At 37.6% G+C, this 24,279-nt stretch overlaps 1 protein-coding gene across 1 annotated transcript in view; it reads right to left on the minus strand.

Moving 5' to 3' along the window:
* MSRB3 (methionine sulfoxide reductase B3) overlaps nt 1-24,279 on the minus strand; it is a 138,734-nt gene that overhangs the window by 71,768 nt on the left and 42,687 nt on the right. The window contains exon 4 of the mRNA XM_023736100.1: nt 2,906-2,934. Coding sequence (XP_023591868.1) covers nt 2,906-2,934 — 29 coding nt within the window. The remainder of the gene's footprint in view (nt 1-2,905; nt 2,935-24,279) is intronic.

Raw genomic sequence — 24,279 nt, forward strand, 5'->3', positions numbered from 1 at the left:
GGGGCGGAGGGGAGGAGTGTGCTGTTGCAGAATGGGGTGAGCGGTTGGGGTCTCATAACAATGTATATTAAAAAAAAAAAATTCTGTATGGGAGACTAACTTGAAACGTAAACTTCATTTAATTACATCAATAAAAAAAAATTATTGACCCCTTTCAATAAGTCCAGACAATCTATAATTTTCAGATTTTAAAATTAAATGTATGTATTTTACTTTTAAATACTTCAAGCAAAAAAAAAAAGATGAAACAAATATGACAAACTATTAACAGTACAATCCATATGATAGGTGCTCATTATACTTATACCCTCTACTTTTCTGTATGCTTGAAATCTTTTATTATAAAAGTTTTTTAAACTTCTTTTTCAAAAAAATTTTGGAAAAACACAGGGAGGCTGTTTGTGGATTTGTTTTTATAGGGAAAATTGATACAATTCTGATAAGAAAAAATTTAAATTACTTTCTAGGTTGATAATTTTTATACATATTCAACAACTGAAAATTTTTACCATGTGCTGACAATGCAAACTTTTCTTCCTTCCTCCTTAATCTCACTCCACAGCCTGAAACTCATTTATACAAACTGTAAAATGCTGTGCAGTAAGCTCTGCATAAGTTGAGTACTTTCCTTGAAAAATAAAATATATACATATACATATACACATACATATATAATTTGCCTTTGAAATCCTTTCCTTTATGGTTAGTCATCAACCACAGTGTTCATTTTTTAAGGTTTTATTTTTCTTAGTAAGATTGGCATCTTCCTTCATTTAAAAATCAGGAACCTGTTAGGAACCCTGTTACAGCTGTATACATTAAACAAAGCTAGTTTACTCTCTGTAGTTGATGAACGATAAAAAATCTGAACCTATTAAAGTCATACATTTAATTGTTCCAAGATGCTACCTGTATCATTGCAGAATACCAGAAAATAAACTTCTAGTTTCCTCTGTCATGATTCCCTCATTCAATAGCATGCTAAAAGAGTTTATACAAAAAAATAATTACCTGTTTCTTAATTTGAAACCATCTGAATTCTTTCCACAACGTATTTAAATTCAAAATTAAAAGAAGAAATAAACTTTTAATCAGTATTCTCCGTAAGACTTCTCAGAGTACAGAACTTTGTAGTTTTCAAAGACATGCAGATGTTGTCCATGACAGGCATTTAAAAAAATTAAAACAAGAAAAAAATAAGAGTCATGGACAAAATCTTTGGTCACAAGAGTGAAAGATGTGTGCCTGTGCAGATGTTATAACTATTTTCATAATAAATACTAACCTTCAGTACAGGAATTTAGCAGCACACTTTTATCTGGATTTTAAAATTTAACATAAATTATCTAACTTTGACACTAGCTGCCTAATATTTCAGTTTTGTACACTACTTCCAGGTTCTACTTTCAGAATGAATCTAGTAGCCTTTTTTATTTTGAAAAGCTATATTCCAGATCCTGTACCCAAAGACCAGATTCTGAATTGATGTTTAGGGATTTAAATATACATCAGATCATAATAATGTAAATCTTTAATAGATATTTGATGACTGTCAATGATAAAAAGACATGCAATTTTTATCTAAAAATTCATTCTACATCAGTTTTAAGCAGTATATAACATTTATTTTTTTATTATACTTAAAAGATTTTAACTATTAAAAAAGTTAGACTTTTCACCCTATTTTGAGTCAACTTCTGTGAATCAACAAGAGTCAAATCATTGATACCACGCTACCACGCCTTTAGTCTCCATATAATCAACACTGTTAATTAGAAATATTTGTCTTATATTATCACTGACACATGTGATTAGGAAGTTCAAGAACACATAGAAAGACTTCTAGAATCATGGTTCTCAAATTTAGGTGAAATTTTAACTCAAACGTACAGACTTCCTATTTAAAGAGTTTCATCAAGTTGTAGAAAACCATAAAGCTGTACAACAAAAGAAGAAGCATATGAAGAAAGAAAGCATGTTAGCTTCTTAACACCACTATCAAAAAAGAATATCATTTAGCTCCTTTGTGAACATAAGCAACAGCATTTTTTAAATTTTAAAACATAATAGAACTAAGATCTGAGCATGTTACTTATAAATTGAACAAGCTTTCTTTTCCTGAAAATTACTGTCTCCTGGAATTAAAAAATTAATGTTTACTTATCTATTAACAGTTCACCGAACAGCATAATTCCTTTGTACCTAACATGAGGCATTTTTTTTTTTTTTGCTTTAATTGAAAACACCATCAGAAATTCCGAACCACATAACTCCCAGCAAATGACATAAAGACACAGTCAAACTTAAGGATTATATGGCTACATTCATGCTTAATGAGAAGAAAACATCTAATGAGGCTGATATGCCACTGTCTGTGAGAAGGTAAATTTTGTCTTGATAGATACAAAATAAGGGCTTATGGTGACCTTAATATTCCATCCCCCTCCAACAACAACAAAATTTTTAAAACTAGTAAATAATAGACAAATTTTTATTTCTACTGGCTGAAACTACAGTTTGCTAGATTAAATGCATCCATCACCCACATTTGATAACAAATCACTTGCAGAAAATACTCAAATTATTCAGGATTCTTTGTCCACTAAGAAAATAATTTTCTATTCTGAGCAATGAGTATGTATAACCCCCACCTCTGCTTTTAAAATGAAACTCTGCAGATACAGAGCATTTAATGCTTCTTGCAGAACTATCAAGAATCCCAAAGTGAACATCTCCAGTTATGATTTGAAGCAGCCAATAGCCCTGCTCTGAGGTAGGGCTCATGTTTTGAAAAGAGACTGCCCAGTCTGTTTAAAATCAACCTGGTTCTTGATCTGATGAATTACTCCTCAGAGAATAATGTAAATAAAATATCCTCAGAATAACATTATTAATGTAAACATACCTGAACCAGAGTCGAATTTGGTTTCTGACCTGCAAAGGGAAAGAAATTTTTCACAATATAAAAATTGTTTGTAAAAGAACAACATTTATTTTATGGAGGAAAAAAAAAGATGCAATAGTTATAGATATCAGTACATTAATCAACAAAATAGCTTTCTAAAATGTAAATGCATATTTATCGTAAGCATTTTAAATGCATGCATTACCCAAGGTCCCATAAATATGCACATATACAAATAGCACATGATAGAAAATACATGAACTTGTTTTTGAGAGAAAGAGGATAAATTATGCAAAAAAGCACCTGATATCTTCATATTAACTTGTCTCAGTTATATAATAAAGCAATGAGAACAAAATTTATAATTATCCTCTTTACTTATTAAAGATTTTCAATTTATCAACACCAAGTAATTTTTCACTAAGCTCTTTGCACAGAGTAAATGAACCTAGTAACCCCATACATTTAATAAGGAGAAAAAAATCTGAGTCCTTGTGGGAACACTATATTTCAGATATAGGTTAATACTGGCTGTAAATTCAGAAGCCTTTGAAGCTCTCAGTTCGGCTGTGGGAAAACTTCTGTTGGGTAATTACTCTCAAGATGCTGCTGATGTGCTGTCAAGCAGAATTAACCCTATGACTAGGCCCATCTACACAAGCTACTATAAGACAGCATTGTCTATATCTAACTCTCAAACCAATTAGTGGGCATGCTCCAGTTGGATTTATATCACACATTAACGATCAATAGTATATATGTTCACAACTGCCACAGCAAGATACAAGAACCGACCAGCAGGAGTCCTGTTAAAGGATGCTACATTAACAGAGAAGATTTTTTTACAGGGGAAATGTAGTTAACTAAGTGGGAAAGGAGATTTCTTTGAAATTATGCCAGGGTACCAAAGCACCTTTGGAAGTAGTGGCTTTTTTTACCTAAATAAGCTTCAAGAGAAATCATCAAAGGGGAAAAAGAAAAAAGGATAACAAGAAGCTTCCTTGGTCATAAAAATTCATTTTCTCAAGTATTCCCAAATAAAGTTTCACCTGATGTTTAAACAAAGTCAACAACTGTATAAAAATTTTATTATTGCAACCATGGTTATCAATAACCAACACTGTAATCCGGGTCTGCATTTTCTTCCAAGCCCTGGCCCCACCACAGTCCTCATTCTCAAGCTTTCTTCTCTTAGATGTCCTTGCCTCGTATTCCAGGTACAAACCCATTTTCACTTTTGGTCCTCTCTCCTCTTCTCCTAGCCTCCTCTGTGTTTCCACAACTCTTGAGCATAACTCTAAATGACACTTCAACACACTTTATCCTGCTGGTTTCATCACATATCTTCCCAACAAAGCTGTAACTATGCCTTATTAACCTCACTACTAGCTACATTAGCTAAATAATGCCTGGTGCTTCTGTTCAACAAATGTCTGTTGAGGGAGACTTCTGCATTCACACACATCCTTATTTCCTTCTTATCTACATAAAAGCCAGAGGTACTCTTCCTTCTGTCTAAGGTTACCTCCACCTGCATCCTAAAATGCTTTCTCTCATCTCCCCCTGAAACCAGTCTGCGTTAATTACTCGTTCTCTCTCCTGTATCTTCAACATCTGACTCTCCACGAGCTCCGCTTCCTTTCAGTATTTGAGTATTCCAGAATTAAATAAAAGGACTCCTTCAAATCTGTGCCTTGTTTTTGTTATCCCCCTTTATTCCAACTTTACAATCAAGTTTATGGAAAAAAGATTCTTGTTGTTAGCTGTCCCGGAGCTGGTCCCTCAAATGTAAATATCTTGCTATATTCCTTATCTCAGTTAATGGCATACACTCAACCATTTAAGACGGAAATCATGGCATTATTCTAGACTTCTTCGGCACCCCCAATATCTAATTAGTCACCTAAAGTATGTGAGCAGATGTGATGTGTTTAACATCTGAGTAATTCTTTTAAAGAGAATGATTACACCCTACCCCTATCATCTTCCCACTGCTGGATAGTGGATGTGATTCTGGGAGCTGAAGTAGCCATCTTAGATTATAGGAGAGAAGCCAATATTAAGGACGGTAGAACAATAAAGTAGAAGGAACCTGTGGAGCTGCCATCACAACCCCAAACTGTTATCTTGTTTAAGCCATTATTATTTTGAAGTCTTGTCACAGCAGTTGAGCCTGTATCTTATCTATGATAACAATATTGCCACATTCAAAAAAAAGGCTTAAACTTAAACCTCCAAGTTTTTAAACCTGAAAATGAAGTTGCTATGGATTCAAAAATCAGAAAAGATAGCTATTAGGAGAATTCAAGTATCAGTAATACTTTTTTAAATAATTTATTTTTGTTGTTGAGAATACACACAGCAAAAACATACACCAATTCATGTTTCTACATGTACATTTCAGTGACATTGATTACATTCTTTGAGTTGTGCAACCATTCTCACCCTCCTTTTCTAAGTTGTTCCTGCCCAATTAACATAAACTCAATGCCCCCAAAAGGTTCCTACCTAACCTTTCGGGTTGCTGTCAATTTGATCCCATATAGATAGATCTTAAAAAACATAATGCTCGAGACAGACACCCTTTAACAGTCTAAGCTAAACTACCGTTTGGTTTTAAGAAGACTTCAGGAGATATTCTTGGTTTAAGGTTTAAAGATAATGTTAGAGCAATAGTTTTGGGGTTCATCCAGCTTCTACAGCTCTAGAACATCTAGATTCCATGAGAATTTGATGTTCTGTTCTGCAATTTCCCATTTTTGATCAGGGTTTTTCTATAAAAATCTCTGATCAAAATGTTCAGTAATGGTAGCCAGGTATTATACAGATATTCTGGTCTCATGGCAAAAGAGGTTGTAATTAAGATATGTAATACATACATTCTTTCAATAATAAAGTTGCAGATTTTCAAAAGAGGACAGTTTTAGTCATTGGTTAAAGTTGTATGCTCCTGGGAAAATTTATAAAACTCATTGTTTTACTTACAAGAAAAAGTTCAGTGGCCACGGAAGTTCCATGTGTTTCGAAGTCAAAAATTATTTTATTTTATTGTCTCTCATTACACTAGTCACTCGTTTGCACTCAACAGAGTTGTCATTCTACATTTGTTCATACAGGTATTTAATCATGCTAAAAGAGTTCAATAATTATTGCAAACACTACTGGTTGCCTGTGTAACAGCCAGTCCTCCCTTTGCCTGGATAACAAATTCCAATTTTTGAAGGATGCTAAAAATAAGCCCACTCAGAGATGAAATGAAGTTGTCAAGGATTTCATTTTACTTGGATCCACAATCAACATCCACAGAAGCAGCAGTCAAGAGATCAAAAGATGCATCGCACTGGGCAAATCTGCTGCAAAAGACCTCTTTAAAGTGTTGAAAAGCAAAGATGTCATCTTGAAGGCTAAGGCGCACCTGACCCAAGCCATGGTGTTTTCAATCGCCTCATATGCATGTGAAAGCTGAACAATGAATGAGGAAGACTGAAGAAGAATTGACGCCTTTGAATTGTGGTGCTGGCAAAGAATACTGAATATACCATGGACTGCCAAAAGAACGAACAAATCTGTCTTGGAAGAAGTACAACCAGAGTGTTCCCTAGAAGCAGGGGTGGCAAGACTACGTCTCACATACTTTGGACATGTTATCAGGAGGGATCAGTCCCTGGAGAAGGACATCATGCTTGGTAAAGTAGAGGGCCAGTGAAAAAGAGGAAGACCCTCAACACGATGGACTGACACAGTGGCTGCAACAATGGGGTCAAGCATAACAAAGATTGTGAGAATGGCACAGGACCATGCAACGTTTCGTTCTGTTGTACACAAGGTCGCTATGAGTTGGAACCGACTCGACTCGACAGTACCTAACAACAACAACAACAGAGATGAATCATGATTGGGGTAAGACAATCATGGCACTTCTACTATCCTTTGGCAATGACTGGCTCAAGGATAAGCACATGACCCGGTTCTGAGCAGTGAGAGGTAAGTGGAGGTCTGCTGGGCACATTTCTTAGAAAGGGTTTTTCTCCATAAAAAGGAGACAGGTGACTTAGGAAGAAGGCCCTTTTTCTACTCTTTATCTCTACCCTCAGTGGAAGTTGTCATGTGAGGATACTATAATCATAAGGGAAGGCCAAGAGAATCACTATTACCCATCACTATTTTTTAACTATTTTCTGCCAAAGTGCTTTCTGTGCACTTTTGGCCATTCAGTAGCTGCTTCTGAGAAACACTAGAGAGATCAACAGTAGGCATGTCGTAAGATTCTGATCAATGGACTCTTGGTCTGTTCATATCACTTTGGAAGCATGTTTCCAATGATTTTTCCTGGTACTTCAAGTTTGGTGTTTTGTACACACTTGCCATGTGCTCTTTGGCAAATAGGCAGACTTAAGAGATAGTAAGCAAAGACGTCACTTTGAAGACTAAGGTGCACCTGACCCAAGCCATGGCGTTTTTAATCACCTCATATACGTGCAAAAGCTAGACAATGAATAAAGAAGACTGAAGAAGAATTGACACCTTTGAATTATGATGTTGGCAAAGAATATGGAATATACCACGGACTGTCAGAAGAATGAATAGATCTGTCTTGGAAGGAGTACAGCCAGAATGCTCCTTAGAAGCAAGGATGGCAAGACTATGTCTCACATACTTTAGACATGTCCCTGGAGAAGGACATCATGCTTGGTAAAGCAGAGGGTGAATGAAAAAGAGGAAGACCCTCAATGAGATGGACTGACACAGTGGCTGCAACAATGGGCTCAGGCATAACGATGATTATAAGGATGGTGCAGCACCAGGCGGTGTTTGGTTCTGTTGTACATAGGGTCATTATGAGTCGGAACCAACTTGACAGCACCTAACAACAACAATAACAAGAGATAGTAAACATTTACTGCCCTAAATGAATTTCAGGTATATTATCTTCTCATTTTCCCTGGAATTTTCATTTCCACCCTAGGTTGTAATCAGAAATAGTACAACAGAAGTGGTGACAACAGGTTGGTGCTAGACACAATTATTGGTAGCTTCTAAAAGATTAATTACCAGAAAAATGACTAAAGAAACTCAAACAAGAGCAATCCCAAGTCAACTAGGGTAGAAGCAAAGACTTCATACACTTTGATAGTGTTTGAGGATATCAATAAGAAATGAGAAGATAAAGGAAGATCATCCTCTACACTGTACAGAATTCTGTAAGAATTTTTAGAGGGGCAAAAGAAGTCCTATGTAGCTCATTAGGGCCTAACTGCACCTCTATTGTATAACACAGTTTAATAGCTAATATTCATAATGACAGCTACAAGTCATGAAATTAATAATTAAATTATGCTACTTAGCAAGACAGGGAGTATATTACTTAGACAGGATTACATAAAAAAATCATTAGTTAAAAATTTTAGGGTTAAATAGATGTTCTGATTGTCTAGAGAATGTGTTTATCTAAAGCATATCACTGTCAACAAACAGAAGCAACACAAAATTAAGAAGAGAAAAATATAAATTAAAAGTAAAGAGACAATGGAGAAAAGATCCAATTTCTGGTCTTAGGTCTGCTCCTTGATTCTACCAAACCAAAAAAAAACCCCTTGCTACTGAGTCAATTTTGACTCATGACAATCCTATGTGTTATAAAGTAGAACTACTCCATAGGGTTTTCTTGGCTGTAATCTTTATGGAAGCAGATCACCAGGCCTTTCTTTCACAGTGCCGCTAGGTGGGTTCGAACCGCCAACCTTTAGGTTAGTCTGGCGCAAACCATTTGTACCACCCAGGCACCTTCCTGTTTCTATAAAGCCCCAAAAAAGTCATTCAGGCCTGAAGAAGTCAATCGTGTTTTTTTACTTGAAAAACAAGGATACTAATACCTAGTAACTACTGCATATGGCTATTTTGAGAACCAAATGGTTGAAGTGTAGGAATAGTATTATGGGAATGAATTTTACTTGCGAATTTTAGACTTATTCAACTCAAAGACTAAATTTAGTACAGAAACTAATTTTCATGAAAATCTTCCATTCATTATTTCACGTAAAAAAATAGTATTTCTAGTTGAGTAATTAAAACCTAGCCTAAGGCAAACTTCCAAGGGCAAAATGCATAAATCATTGATTCTTTTTTCCATTTATTCATTCAACGAATGTACTGAGCACCTTCTGTGTGCCAGGCACTGTTCTAGGCTCTGGGTAGGGAGAGTCAGACAGTAAACAACGGCATAAATTTGATTATTTCAGATCAAGATAAGCATCTGCCATGGATAAAATTTAGACAGATAATGAAATAGAGAGTTCCTGGGGTGGAACTTATTTATTTTAAATAAAGACGTCAAGGACATATTTTCTGAGGCAATGACATTTGAGCTGACACCTGAAGAATGAGAAGCAGCTCACAGGCAAAGACCTGGGGCAGAGACTCTAAAGGAAAGGGCAAATGCAAAAGCCCAAACTTGGCATACAGAAGAGGAGGAGAAGGAAGGAGAAGGAGAGAAAGAAAGAAAGAGAGTGAGTGAAACAGAGAAAGTAAGAAGGAGGAAGGGAAGGAGGGAGGGAGGGGAAGGTAAAGAAAAAGGGAAAAGCAAAAGGAAAGGGAAGGAAAATGCCAGTGTGTCTAGAAAGGAGTGTATGAGAAGGAGAATGGCAAGTGATAAAGTCAGAGAACTAGGCAAGGGCCAAATTATGACTGGACATATTAAGGAGTTGTGATTTTTAAAAATACAATGATAAATCTTTTTTTTTTAAGCTTTTTAAGAAGAGTAAACTGTAATCTGATTTAAATTATTTAAATCTTCACCCTGCTATGTGGAGAATAAACTATAGTAGGACAGAAGCCAAAGCAGAGGACACACCTAGTACCCAGATCTTGGTTTCTAATCCCTTTCTCCAATAAAAGGAACTAGCACTTCTTAGAGGGATGATTCCAGGACTGAGATAGAAAATACCCCAAAATACTGGAGCATCTCGCAGTACCAAAAAGTAAGGAAGTGTCATCAAAAAAAAAAAAAAAAAGACGGTGGTATGTCAAAGGGTCGCAAGAGCCAACTGAAAGAGCTACCAGTGACCACAGCTGAAACAATTTGAGAATAAAGTAGTATTGGATTATAATCCAAAGTATAAAATAAACATCCATGAGTCCATACTGATAAGTAAATTATGAATTAAATAAATAAATGAGGGAAAAGAGATAAATCTCCCTTACAAAAGAATTCCGAATAATGTATGTAGATACTCCACCCTCAAAGAGGGGGAGCATTAAGCTCCACTCACTAAGTGTGAGCTGCGCATAGTGACTTCCTTCCAAAAGAGTACAAAATAGAAAGGGAGAAAAAGAGTATCTATACAGTGGAGAAACCTGACAAACACTGCCTCAGCCATGTGATCAAGGTCAATATCAAGAGTGACAAGCAATGCTGACAGTATGTACTCTTGATATGATGTGATGAAAATGGCACTTTACCACAATGGTCTTCCTCCCCCAAACCCAAAAGCCCATTCTAATCATGAGAAAAACATCAGACAAATTCCAATAGAGGGGCAGCTCACAAAATATCTGACTTCATAACTGTCAAGGTCACCAAAAAAGGGAAAGTCTGAGAAACTGTCATAATCAAGAGAAGCCTAAGGAAACATGACAACTAAATGTAAGGTGTGTCATGGATGGGGCCATGCAACAGAAAAACAACATTCGACAAAAACAGGTAAATCTGAATACACTATGGATTTTAATTAATAATAATGTACCAGTACCGGTTGAGTTAATGGTAACAAATATACTAGTGTAAGATGTTAATAATAGGAGAAACTGAGTGAGGGGGTATAAGAATTCTTTGTACTACCTTCTCAATTTTTCTAAATATCTAAAAACTGTTCTAAGGAGCCCTGGTGGCACAGTGGTCAAGCACTCAGCTGCTAACTGAAAGGCTGGTGGTTCAAAGCTACCAGCTGCTCCACAGGAGAAAGATGTGGCAGTCTGCTTTCGTAAAGATTTACAGCCTTGAAAACCCTGTGGGGCAGTTCTGCTCTGTCCTATAGGGTCACTATGAGCCAGAATCAACAGCAATGGAGTTTAAAACTGTTCTAAAAAATAAAGCCTATTTAAAACAAACAAACAAACAAAAAAAGCCAAAGCACAGAGACCACTGCAGTAGTTCAGGTAAAAGATGATGGTGGCTCAGCCTAGAGTAGTAGCAGATCAACGGTACGATGTCAGATTCAGAATACATTTTAGTGACACACAGGGCAAAACATCCTGGTAGCTGGATATGGGGAGTGAGGGAAAGAGAATAATCAAGGATGACTCCTAGGTTTTTTGCTCATGAAATTGGGTGAATAATGAATAGCATAGCACCTTTATTTAATATGTGCGGGGAAATGGAAGAATAGGCTTTTTGCTTCTGAGTCATTTGCCATCTCTATTTGTTGCTAATTCCTGTTTCATTCTTGTGAACTGGTAGGATCAGTAAGAAAGCTTCAAGCTGTATGGTGCCACACATGATCTTAAATTAATACAATTTTATTGTGTGTGTGTGCGTTTTTAATCATAAGGATACTAAAGTCCTACTTTATAATAGAAAAGTATATAACTGCCTTAAAAAAAGATGGCATAAAATTTGGGGACAAAAAATAAGACTAAATCATTGAATTCCTAGGCTCAAATCAATGACTCCAGAAGATAAATGGTTATACATATATGTAAACTTTTCAGAAAGAGTTTGAAATCTATACATTTACATTCTCCCCCCACAAGGTATTTTCATAAGTGTTGCTATGCCAATTTTTTATTTACATGTTGTTGTAAAAAAATAGCATAGCAACTTACAAAAATACCTCATGGGGAGTGTGGTTGGCAAACAAATGCAGAAGGTGCACGTTATTTGTGTAAAAGTATGGTAAATGGTGACTATACACATGGACCTCGCTGGACAGAATACACAGGAATCAGATCGACTGCATCTGTGGAAAGAGACAATCGAGAGGAGAGAAGAGAAGCTCGATATCAACAGTTACAACAAGGCCAGGGGCCTTGTTATCAGCATAAAGAAAACCAAAATCCTCAAAACTGGACCAACAGGCAACATCATGATAAATGGAGAAAACAGCAGTCAAGAAACCAAACGATGTACTGCATTGGGCAAATGTGCTGCAAAAGATCTCTTTAAAAAGTGTTAAAAAGCACCTTGAGGACTAAGGTGCACCTGACCCAACCCATGGTATTTTCAATCACTTCATACGCATGCAAAAGCTGGACAATGAATAAGGAAGACCAAAAAAGAATTGAAGCCTTTGAACTATGGTGTTGGCGAAGAATATTCAATATACCATGGACAGCCAAAAGAACAAACAAATCTGTCTTGGAAGAAATACAGCCAGAATGCTCCTTAGAGAAGATGGTAAGACTTCATCTTAAGTACTTTGGACATGTTATCAGGAGGGACGAGTCCCTGGAGAAGGACAACATGCTTGGTAAAGTAGAGGGTCAGCAAAAAAGAGGAAGACCCTCAACGAGATGGACTGACATAGTGGCTACGACAATGGGCTCCAACACAGCAACGATTGTGAGGACGGTGCCGAACCAGGCAGTGTTTCATTGCTGTACACAGGGTTGCTATGAGTCAGAACTGACGCAAAGACACCTAACAACAATTATATTTATATTTCTAATGTGTTTATATTAATAATTTCCAAAGAAACTTTCTGCCCAATGGGGAAGAAAAAAAATTTCACCTCACTTTATATAAATGTCCACATTCAAAAGTTTTGATACAGTACTGTTATAAAGTTACCTTTGTAGGAAGCACTGAAATAAGCACCAAGCGACTGAAAACTGGTCAGAAAAGACCCAGTTCCAAGGCACAGCATGATACATTTACCACCTTCTTGGTGATCTCATTAAAACTATTGTTTTATTTTACAGTTAATTGTTCCTGGCCTCGTAAATTATAAAACCTTAGATCTCATGAATAACTCAGACTGAACTGCTGGCTAGCAAATCACTCGAAAAGATTCATCACTAAAACAGTGAGTCTTATGCAGTCAGTAAACTTAAACTCCTTTAAATCCCTAAAAAAAATAAAACTGAAGATTTAGTATGAAGAAGCCTTTCCTCTAATCTGGAAACCATGAAAAGAAGTTCACTGGAAGATCTAAACCTTCATTAAGTCACAGTCAAGAGCATTTAAAGTAACCATAATTCATCCCATAAAGACCTTTATAGTTTGAGATCAACAGTTTGAATCTCAATGAGGAGAAAATAGGTAGCTGGTTCATAACGAGGGATGCAAGCGTAATTTGGTCGGTCAGTGTAGCTTGGGTTCTTAAGTTGAATGGACCCTTGCAGTTTGTGTGAATTCTGGCTTCTGGGGGATCTTCCAGAGAAATCTCAAAGAGGGCACACCACAGAGGTACAGAGTTAATTTATTCTTGCGTAGACTATGAGTCATGCAACTGCCATTAACACTATACATATAAGTAAGTACACAGAAGTAGAATGTGCAAATCTCCAGCGGCACAAAACCAGCTTTCCTTAAGTGCAGAAAAACTGCAGCTACGATGACCACTGAAAAACAAATCAAGACATGAATAAAGAGAAGTGTAGTTTATTCCAAGTATAAAGCCAGATAATAACGACAAAATATGAGTAACAGAAGGAATCACGGACTACAGCCAGCTAATTCATGAGAATGAATGAAATATAGGAACGAAACCAAACGTAGTTATCTGATTTGACTTTAATCAACTCTCCCTTCCTCTGTCTACCTAACGGTGTGGTAAGAAGCAGTCAAATGTTGAAACAATGTAAATATAACAACACTAATAAGAATTGCCATGTATTGAACCACCCTATGGCAAATATACTTGGCACTTAGCATAAGCAAAGAATCTAGTTAATCAAAAAAATCGAATATAAAAAACTTATCACATAAATGAACAATTATTAATCTAAAAATTTCTTTTACCTATCTCCCAGAAAGAGAAAAATTAATCTTTTCTAATTCTTACTCTTCTACCTGTGTTTTAAATCTCCTTCCCTCATTTTTAACACCTTAAATACATCCTTCTTTATACCTTTCTTTGGTTTGTCAAAAAATAAGTAAGTAAAAATAAAAATTTTCCCTCGAATCTGCTATCTCTTCCAGTATGAGGGGTTAGCCTCACCACTCACTCCCTCCTTAACTATGATGACTATACTTTCTGGGATAATTCTAGTTTCAAATATTTCACCACATTATCTCCATGTCTGCCTGTGGTTCTCATTTTTCTGGTTTGAAAACATGAGATTGTATCCTAAACTCTTTGCAATCTTCCTTTCAGTACTGCTTGTACTGAAATTGTTCTCTAAAATTGCCAAACCCAATGACTGGGTTTTTATCCTCCTGAGTACCTGCAGCATTTGACAGCCTTGCTCATCCCTTCCATGATAGCTATACTTTGGCCTTCGTACTTGTCTATTTTTGTATTTCCCAATGTTTGTTTATAAGGAACATTAGACTCACAATACATTCCTCAATTAAGAAAAGATTCTGTGCTCAAAAAAATTTTGGAAATGGCACGATTTACATCCTACTCTTGGTACTCTAAATTACACATTAGCGTGTTGTGGGTTCTTTGAGCTTTACAGTAAAGCAACCATTTTGACTTACTTTAATTCAGTGTTTCCCGATAAGCAAGCTTGTGTTTTACTAGTCTATGGAATTCTTCCCGCCCCACCCCCATGGAACACATATTAACAGGTCATTGAACGAGTATTATGTACAATTAGTATTCTGATGAAACAAATATTGAGTAGAACACACTTTGGGGAATACTGGTGCATCTGAAGTTTCAGGTTAAAATCTTAAATCTGTGAAGTTTCAAACATTGAATTCATCATCTTTCTTCCCAAGGCAGGTTTGAAACATCAAATTAAACTTTAGTAACAGCTTTTTCACCAATCTCACATTCAGACAGTTGATAAATCTTTTCAGCTCTCACTAACTGTTGCTTGTAGCATTTGCTGTCTCCCTTATATGACTACTGACAACACCCTAATGCAGATCTTCCTTAAGCCACATCCAGGCTCGTGGTTACCAAGCATTAAGAATTATTTGGGGGAGTCTGAAAAAACAAAAACAGATTCCAAGCTCCACTCCAATCTTACTGACTCAGAATTCTGGGATAAGAAACTTGGAATCTGTGGCTCTAACGGGCAGCTAGATCTGCAAACTGTTAAAATACACCAGGAAGGCTCCGTGACTTTTCTCCCCATCCCTCCTCCCCGAGCTAAGCATTTCCAGTTCTCTCTTAATCATCCCTTCAAACGATATGGTTTTGAGTCTCCTCACCATCAGTTGCTCTTCTTCCATTCTGTCTATAAACCGTTCAAAGTGTGGGTCTTATATGAACCACAGAGTGGTCTAGATATAGGCTGGCCAACTTGTGAGACATTAAAACCAAAAAACCTGTTGCCGTCCAGTCCAGTCTATTCCGACCCATGGTGACCCCATGTGTTACAGAGTAGAGCTGTCCCATAGGGTTTTCTTGGCTGTAATCTTTAAAAGCAGATCACTAGGTCTTTCTTCATCGTGCCACTGGGTGGGTTCAAACCACCAATCTTTAGGTTAGAAGTTTGAGCATAAAGCATTTGTACCACCCAGTGACCTTTTTGTGAGGCAGTAGGACTATTAATTATCTATTGTCTCTTGGGTTTCTCTAGATTTCCCCTTATGCTAGACAACCAAAATCACTTCCTTCCCCGCTCCACCCCCTGCAGCAAATTACTACTACTTATCATCACTACCAATCTAAAAATAACCACCAGAATATGAACCACTCAGCAAACAGACAAAACTTCCCAGAATTTTCCAGCATTATTTACCTAACTGACCTTCTGGTTTCTGTTCTGAATAAGCAGCATGCCTCCCCTTCCTCTGATGAACTTTAGTTTTGAAAGCTGCTATATTATGCCAATCCTTACAATGTTTTAGTATCAACACCTCGTATTTAGAGTATTTTTTTTCCACTTACAAAACATTTCAACATTATTTACTTACTCCTTTCCAAAGTTCTTGTGACAAGGGCATTATCCTCATCTTACAAATGAGGAAATTAAGCCTCATAGGGATTAAGTGGTTTATTCAAAGTCACACACGGTTTAAGTGGGAAAAGCTGTGACTTTAACCTCACATGTATTACACCTTGATCATAGCTTTCTTCACTTTAAAATCCTAGTCACTTGGCCAACATCAGAAAATTAGCACCAGTTAACACTAGAGTGTGATAGCTACCAGATGGTGAATTACTCAGCAAAAAGGATAATCACCAGAATACACGGAGGCATTATAGCATAATATATAAGCGGGCTCCACTTTGGGCAAGGAGCCCTGGTGGCGCAGTGGTAAAGTGCTCAGCTGCTAACCGAAAGGTCGGCAGTTTGAACCCACCAGCATGTCCACAGGAGAAAAATGTGACAGTTGGCTTCTGTAAAGATTACAGCCTAGGAAACCCTACAGGGCAGTTCTACTCTGTCATATAGGGTCACTATGAATTGGAATCGACTTTGTGGCAATGGGCTTTTTATGGGTTATGAGTCAGAATTGACTCAACAGACAGACAGACCCGAATTTGTGTCCTAGCTCCATCTCTAACTGCCAGTGTTACCCTGAGTAAATTAGATACCCTTCGTACTTTGATTTTCTACTGAAGTTATGAAGAATAAAGGAAATAATTTTCTTTAAAGTGCTTCGCACAATGTCTCATGGTAAGCCCTCACCAATGGCTGCTTTAAAATATTCCTAAACCATACATTGATGATAAATAAATTATTAAAATAAGTCTCTATTTGGAAATAAATACACATCTTCTGACCTGGTGCCCCTCCTCCACCAACTACCTCCAGGTTTCTGGGAACAGCACCACGTGACAACTACAGGAAGGCATAGAACAGTCATGAAGGGGGGGTAATTTGAAATGGTGTTTGAAACGAAGGTCAAGAGAAAGCAGATAAATAGGTTTGAGCAAAGTCTGAGCTCTGAGCAGCTGTCTTTCCTGTTTTACCACCACAGTTACCTTCTAGGAGTAGAAGAAAAAAGAAAGAAGCAATAAGTTAGAAGAGAAGGTAGTAGGTAAAATACCTACTCGGGATATAAGCAGACTATCAAAATGGATAGGATGGATTTTGGCCCTCAAAAATAAATTTGAAATTCCATTCCATTTCATTCTTTAAAATTATCACTGGGAAAAGATAAATATTGGAGTAAAAAAATGATTTTTTAAAGTAAAGTTTTTGAACTAAAACCTTCAGTGTTTTAAACACACTGAGTAAAGGTACTATTAATATTAAATACTTTTCTCATTATCCAAAAAACATAGGTTCACTAGAAAAATTAAAAGGTACAAATAAGCCCCCCAAAAAAGGTATCTACTATTCCACCATTCAGCCATAACTACTGTTTACATTTGGTACATAACCTTCTGTGGTGCAGTGAATTATTTAATACAGCCCTTTTAGCCATGCATGGTCTTATGACTCCCACAATGACTGGGTGGGACTATGCAGATAAGGTACTTGTGGCCCACCTAGGGGATTGGACAGCTTGCTAATAATGCAAATAAGGTTCCTGGAACCCCTGCAGGGGTGGGACCATGCAAATAAGGTGTAATGAACCCTAATGAGGAGATTGGTCAGCTTTGCCATCCTCCTTGGTTTACAGGCAGTTAATCCCAGAAGCAGAAAGAGAGGACTTGACCACCATCAAGAAGGAAAGCTGGGAGTGAAGTGTGTCCTTCAGACCCAGGGTTCCTGCTCTGAGAATATCCTTGACCTAGGAGACAGAGCTATAACACTGGAGAAGGCACGAGACAACAAGAAACAGTGGCAAGAGTGGCAGAGAAACAGCAGCAGCAGAACTAGGAGACTGAAGTGAGAAGGCTGAGGTGGGCTTCCTGGCCCACTGAGCAAGGCAGCTACAGTAAGCATGCCAACCCCCAGAGTGAGAGAGCCGAGTGCCATCAGTCAGGAGGCTTGCTGGTGGAGTTGGTGCCTCTGAGCATTGTTGGTGAAGCTAGGCTCACTGATCCACTGAGTGAAAGAGCTGAGCACCTCTGGGCAGGCGGCATACTGGTGGAGTGGGGTGCCTCCAGGCACTTACTAGCAGAGCTAAAAGAGCTTTGTAACACTTGCTCAAGCAGAGCAGTGGCCAGGCTGAGGGCCAAGGGCCAAGAGAGAAAGCTTGTCCTGAGGCGGCTCAAGAGGAGCCTGTCCTCAGGAGGCCGAGAGAAGCCTCTCCTCAGGGGGCCAAGAGGAGCCTGACCTCAGGAGCTGAATGGGGTCTTGCACAGCTGAGAGGAGCTGACAGAGTGGTCCTGTACTGAGGAAGAGAGACTTTGTCTACATGCTTCCTGATCCCTAATAAGCCTCATAACTGTGAGTATGGTCTGTGAGTTCTGTGTGGCCATTGCAACAAATTATTGAACCCAGCAGAGGAGTAGAGAGAGCCATGGGATGGACGGCTGGTGTCAGAATTGGTAAGGAGGTTGGAGAGAGGAGGTATGTCTGACCTCAACCTCATAGGAATCAGCTGTGGGCTGTTACTGATGATGATTCTCCTTCCTCCTCATTGTCAAGTTAGATGAGGAAGTCTGTCACCACCTAGCCATTCTTAGACATTCTAATCTGTTTTCTATGCATATATTTATAGATATGCATATTTTACAACCATGGGATCATATGCTAATACTGTTCTGTAAACTTTCAAATTTATTATAAATACCTTTCCAGATCATTAAATATTCTTTTGCAATATTATTTGAAATACTAGATCATATTTTCACTATACAGTTCATTTAGTTATAACTCTATTTTGGACATTTCAATTATTATTTTTACTATCATAAAAAAAGGGATAAAGAACATTCATGTAGCTATACTATATTTTTATGTATAAACATGATTTTAGCATAAATTCCTAGAAGTGTAATTGCTACTCAATGGCATGTAGATCCTAAGGTTTTTGACATATTTTACTAAATTGTTGTCCAGAAAGGTACTGTCAATTCATACTCAACCCAGCAGTATTTGAAAGTGCTGATTTTCCTATACCCTGACCATCATTGGGTTCTATGATATTAGAAATCTTTGCTAACTTGCTAGATGAAAAATTACTACTTCTTTTACTTCATTTTTTTATCACTAATGAAGTGGAATTTTTCTTCTGTGCTTACTGATCATTTATACTTCTTATCTGGAGAAGTATCTGTTTATAACGTCTGTCCATTTTACTTTCTCAATTATTTGGTTATTAAACTTTTGTCTGTCACATGGATTGTATATATTTCTCCCAGCTTGTTTCTCTCTAAGTTTGTCTGTAGTGTTTTTTGGTCTACAGAAATGTAAAATATTTAGATAGCACAATCTAATATGGAGCCCTGGTGGCATAGTGGTTGGAGCTCGGCAGCTAACCAAAAGGTCAGCAGTTCAAATTCACCAGCCGCTCCTTGGAAACCCTATGGAGCAGTTATACTCTGTCCTATAGGGTCACTGTGAGTTGGAACCGACTCGATGGCACCTAATAACAACAACAACAAAAATCTAATATTTTGGCTTCCGGGCAACATGGCACTATAGACAGAAGCACCATGCCATCCCTCCAAAGCAAAGATCCTAAAATCTAAGTCAAACAGAGACACACGTCAATCCAGAAACCCTAAGCATCAAATGAACAGATAAAGAACTCAACCAAGCACCAAATGGAATAAGAAACTGACAGAGAACACAGAGGAGAGATACATGCAGAGGTCCCCTATCAGCTAATGCAGCATGGATCAGCCATCTTGGATTCCATTTGGAAATCAGCTAACAGGGTGTATGAGAAAGCAGCTTCATGGAGCTTCCAGCAGGAGACAGAACAACTGGTAACCAGCGATATAAGCTTTCCCACCCCCGCCTTCTTCACCCCTACTCGGCCTCCTCTGCATCCTGTGGCCACAGTCTCTTGGCCAGGAAGCACCGGCTTCACCCTGGTGCTACCTGGATTCCACACGCCCACAATGGCCACCTCCCTGAGTGCCATTTGTTGGCTGCTGGTGATGCTGTTTTCCACTTCTTTAGATTTATTCCTAACCTCTCACTATCTCCCCCTCCTTTCTCTCAAATACCTGGCTCCATGTGCCATCTTTGCTTCTTCCTGAAAGGCTGCAAAACACTGCTTGACTGTGAAACTGCTTCCCATCCCGTGCCACCATGATGCTGGGACCACTGGGGCATTGGTTTGTTTGCTCTGATTTGTTCTGTTTTGATTTGTTTTCTTTTACATTTCTCAACTTGGAAGCCCCTTCTAGCTGGGCTGTATTGCGCAGCTTGGGAGCTACTCCCTTACTCTGCACAGACACACAGTGGCATCCCTGGGGGCTTTTCTTTCTTCTTTTCTGGGTTTTTTTGGTTGTTGTTGTTGTTTCTTTGTTTTGTTTTCTTTTCTCTCTTTTTCACCTTTTGTCTTTCTGCATGTCTCAGTTTCTCGTCTCTCTATACTTACCTTCTCTTCCCTTCTCCTGAATACCCGGCACTGTGTGACACCTCTATTCCTTTTAGCCAGGCTGTACTTCACGGCCTGGGAAAAACGTCCCCAGATCTCATATCTGCACCAGTGGGATCCCTGGGGGTTTCTCTTTTTTCTTCCCTAAGTTTTCTTCATTCAATTTTTTTCTTTTACCCTTTTTCTTTTTTTTTCCTTTCTGTTTTTCTCCAGTTCTCAGTCTCTCATCTCTCTACTCCAATGGCAAGCTCCCTTAGCACTCTCTTTTGTTTGTTAGTTTGGATGTATGTTTTTGGCCCCTGTTCTCTCTCCTCTTTCCCATACCCAGCTTAGCTCCACACATCACTATCTCCCCCCTCCTTCCTGCCTACCTGCACCATGCGCTGAACATCACATCCCCAAGCAGCACAAGCACAGCCTACCGGAACCTGCCCTGCACTGATTCCCGGGCCACCCTGTCAGCCCTAGTACGTGCCACAAACAACCCTTCTCAGCAATTCCGCTTCATCTGGACCTGTCCTGCTGTATTATAACTGAGCGACTGACCTTGTTCATTGGAGAAGAAGGTGAAAAGTATCGTGCTTACAGACGAGCAAACCACAAAGAACACAAAGCCCACCTTCTCAGACAAAGCCAAACAAAACAAAAAAGCAGGATGAAACAAACAAATGTACAATCAATAAACATGGAAAATAATTACCGAATGCCCCAAAGACAGCAGACAATATCAAAACACACAAAAACAGGACAGGATGGTTACAGTAGGTGTCCAAAGTAAAACATCAGATGAATTTCCAGTAGAAGTAAAGGCACTAGAACTACCTGATAGGGACTTCAAATCTCTAATATTTAGAGATATCCAAGAGTTGAAGAAAAAAAGCAGACAAAAATGAGGAAAAAGCAGAAAAATTCATGGAAAACACAGACCAAAAATGGAAGACTTCAAGGAAATAATACAGGAACAAAATGCCAAAATAAATTCATAACTAGAATTCATACAAAAACAACAATTAGAAATCCAAAAGATAAACAACAAGATTTCAAAAATGGACAGTGTCATAGAAGGGCTGAGGAGCAAGTTTGAAATGATGGAAGACAGGATCAGCGAAATTGAAGACAAACACTTGGCTACAACTCTATTTGAGGAAAAATCAGAAAAAAGAACAAAGAAAAATGAAGAAACCCTGAGAATGATGTGGGATAGAATCAAAAGAAAAAATTGGCAAGTGATCAGAGTTCCAGACAGGGGGAGAAAACAGAAAACACAGAGAGGATCATTGAAGAACTACTGACAGAAAACTTCCCAACTATCATGAAAGATGAAAAGTTGACCATCTAAAAAGCTCAATGAACCCCATATACGATAGACCTCAAAAGAAAATCGCCAAGGCATATCATAATCATACTCCCTAAAACCAAAGACAAATAAAGAATCCTGAGAGCAGCTAGAGAAAAACGAAAAGTCACAAACAGAGGAGAAACAATAAGACTAAGCTCGGATTATTTGGCAGAAACCACGCAGTCAAGAAGGCAATGGGATGACATATATAAAACCTTGAAAGAAAAATATTGCCAGCCAAGAATAATATCCTGTAAAACTCTTATTCAAATATGATGGTGAAATTGGGACATTTCCAGAAAAACAGAAATTAAGGGACTTTGTAAAAACCAAACCAAACTTACAAGGATTATTAAAGGAAGTCCTTTGATTTGAGAACAAACAATATCAGACCACAGGCTGAATTTAGGACGCGGGACCATACCAGCCAGATACAAACCTAGGAAATGAACTCTCAAGGACTATCTAAAACCAAAAGAATTACAACAGGGAATCAGGGAGGTTAATCTGTAAATGACAACAACATCAGAACAATAAAAGAGGGAATAAACAGTGTAGGTATAGAACCTTATAATGGAGAGGAAGGCAAGGTGATACTAAGTAATAATAGACCGGTTCAAACCTAGGCGGATAAGGGTAAATTTTAAGGCAACCACAAAGAAAGTTAACAAAACTACTCATCAAACTAAGGAAGAAAAACAGAAAATCTCAGTAAAATCAAAACCTACAAAAACAAAAGAAATGAAAAAAAAACACAAACAAAAGGAATTCAGCACAGGAGATTAAGAGGAACAAAGAAAATGTCAGCACCACAAAAAAAGCACTACAAAATGACACCAATAAATGCACACTTATCAATAATTACACTAAATGTAAATGGCCTAAATGCACCCATAAAGACACAGAGAGTGATAGAATGGATAAAAAAAAACAGGATCCATCAATATGCCGTCTACAAGAGACACACCTTAGAACCAAAGACGTAAATTTATTAAAAATCAAAGGATGGAAAAAAAAATATCAAGCAAACAACTACCAAAAAAGAGCAGGAGTGGCAATACTAATCTCAGATAAAATAGACTTTAAAACAAAATCCACCATAAAAGACAAAGAAGGACACTACATAAGGATTAAGGGGACAATCCATCATGAAGACATAACCATAATAAACATCTACGCACCCAATGACAGGGCTCCAAAATACATAAAACAAACCCTAACAGCACTGAAAAGAGAAATTGACAGTTCCACAAGAATAGTAGGAGACTTAACACACCACTCTTGGTAAAGGACAGAACATCAAGAAACAAACTCAACAAAGATGCAGAAGACCTAAAGGGCACAATCAGCCAACTTGATCTCATTGACATATATAGAACACTCCACCCAACAGCTGCAAAGTACACACTCTTTTCCGATGCACATGAAATGTTCTCCATAACAGAACACATCTTAGGCCACAGAGCAATCCTCAACAAGATCCAAAACACTGAGACAATACAAAGTATCTTCTCTGACTACAATGCCATCAAGGTAGAAATTAACAACAGGAAGAGCAAGGAAAAAAAATCAATTATAAAGAAACTGAATAACACCCTTCTTACAAACCACTGGGTAATAGAAGAAATCAGAGATGGAATCAAAACATTCCTAGAATCAAACGAGAATGAAAACACATAATACCAAACCTTTGGGATACAGCAAACGTAGGCCTCAGAGGACAATTTATAGCAATACATGCACACATCAAAAAAAGAAGAAAGGGACAAAATCAAAACATTAACTACAGAACTCGAACAAACAGAAAGAGAGTAGAAAAAATGCCCATAGCCACCAGAAAAAAGGAAATAAAAAGATCAGAGAAGAAATAAATGAAATAGAGAATAGAAAAACAATAGAAAGAATTAATAAAACCAAAAGTTGGTTCTTTGAAAAGACCAACAAAATAAACAAACCACTGGCCAGACTGACAAAAGAAAAACAGGAGAGGATGCAAATACCCCAAATAAGAAATGAAATGGGGGACATTACAAGAGACCCAACTGAAATAAAAAGGATCATAACAGAGTATTATGAAAACTGTACTCCAACAAATTTGAAAATCTAGAAGAAATGGATAAATTTCTAGAAACACACTACCTACCCAAACTAACACAAAGTGATGTTGAAAATCTGAACAGACCCATAACAAGAGAAGAGATTGAAGAGGTAATAAAAAAATAAATAAAAAATAAAAACTCCCAACAAAAAAAAGCCCTGGCCCAGAATGCTTCACTGCAGAATTCTACCAAACAATTCAGAGAAGAGCTTATGCCAGTACTACTCAAACTATTTCAGAACATAGAAAAGGAAGTGACACTTCCAAATTCATTCTATGAAGCCAGCATAACCCTAATGTCAAAACCAGGCAGACGCCACAAAAAAAGAAAATTACAGACCAATATCTCTCATGAATATAGATGCAAAAATTCTTAACAAAATTCTAGCCAATAGAATTCAGCATCATATCAAAAAAATAATACACCA

This window comes from Trichechus manatus, unplaced genomic scaffold, assembly GCF_000243295.1.
Source record: "Trichechus manatus latirostris isolate Lorelei unplaced genomic scaffold, TriManLat1.0 scaffold00086, whole genome shotgun sequence".
NCBI classification, from domain to species: Eukaryota; Metazoa; Chordata; class Mammalia; order Sirenia; family Trichechidae; genus Trichechus; species Trichechus manatus.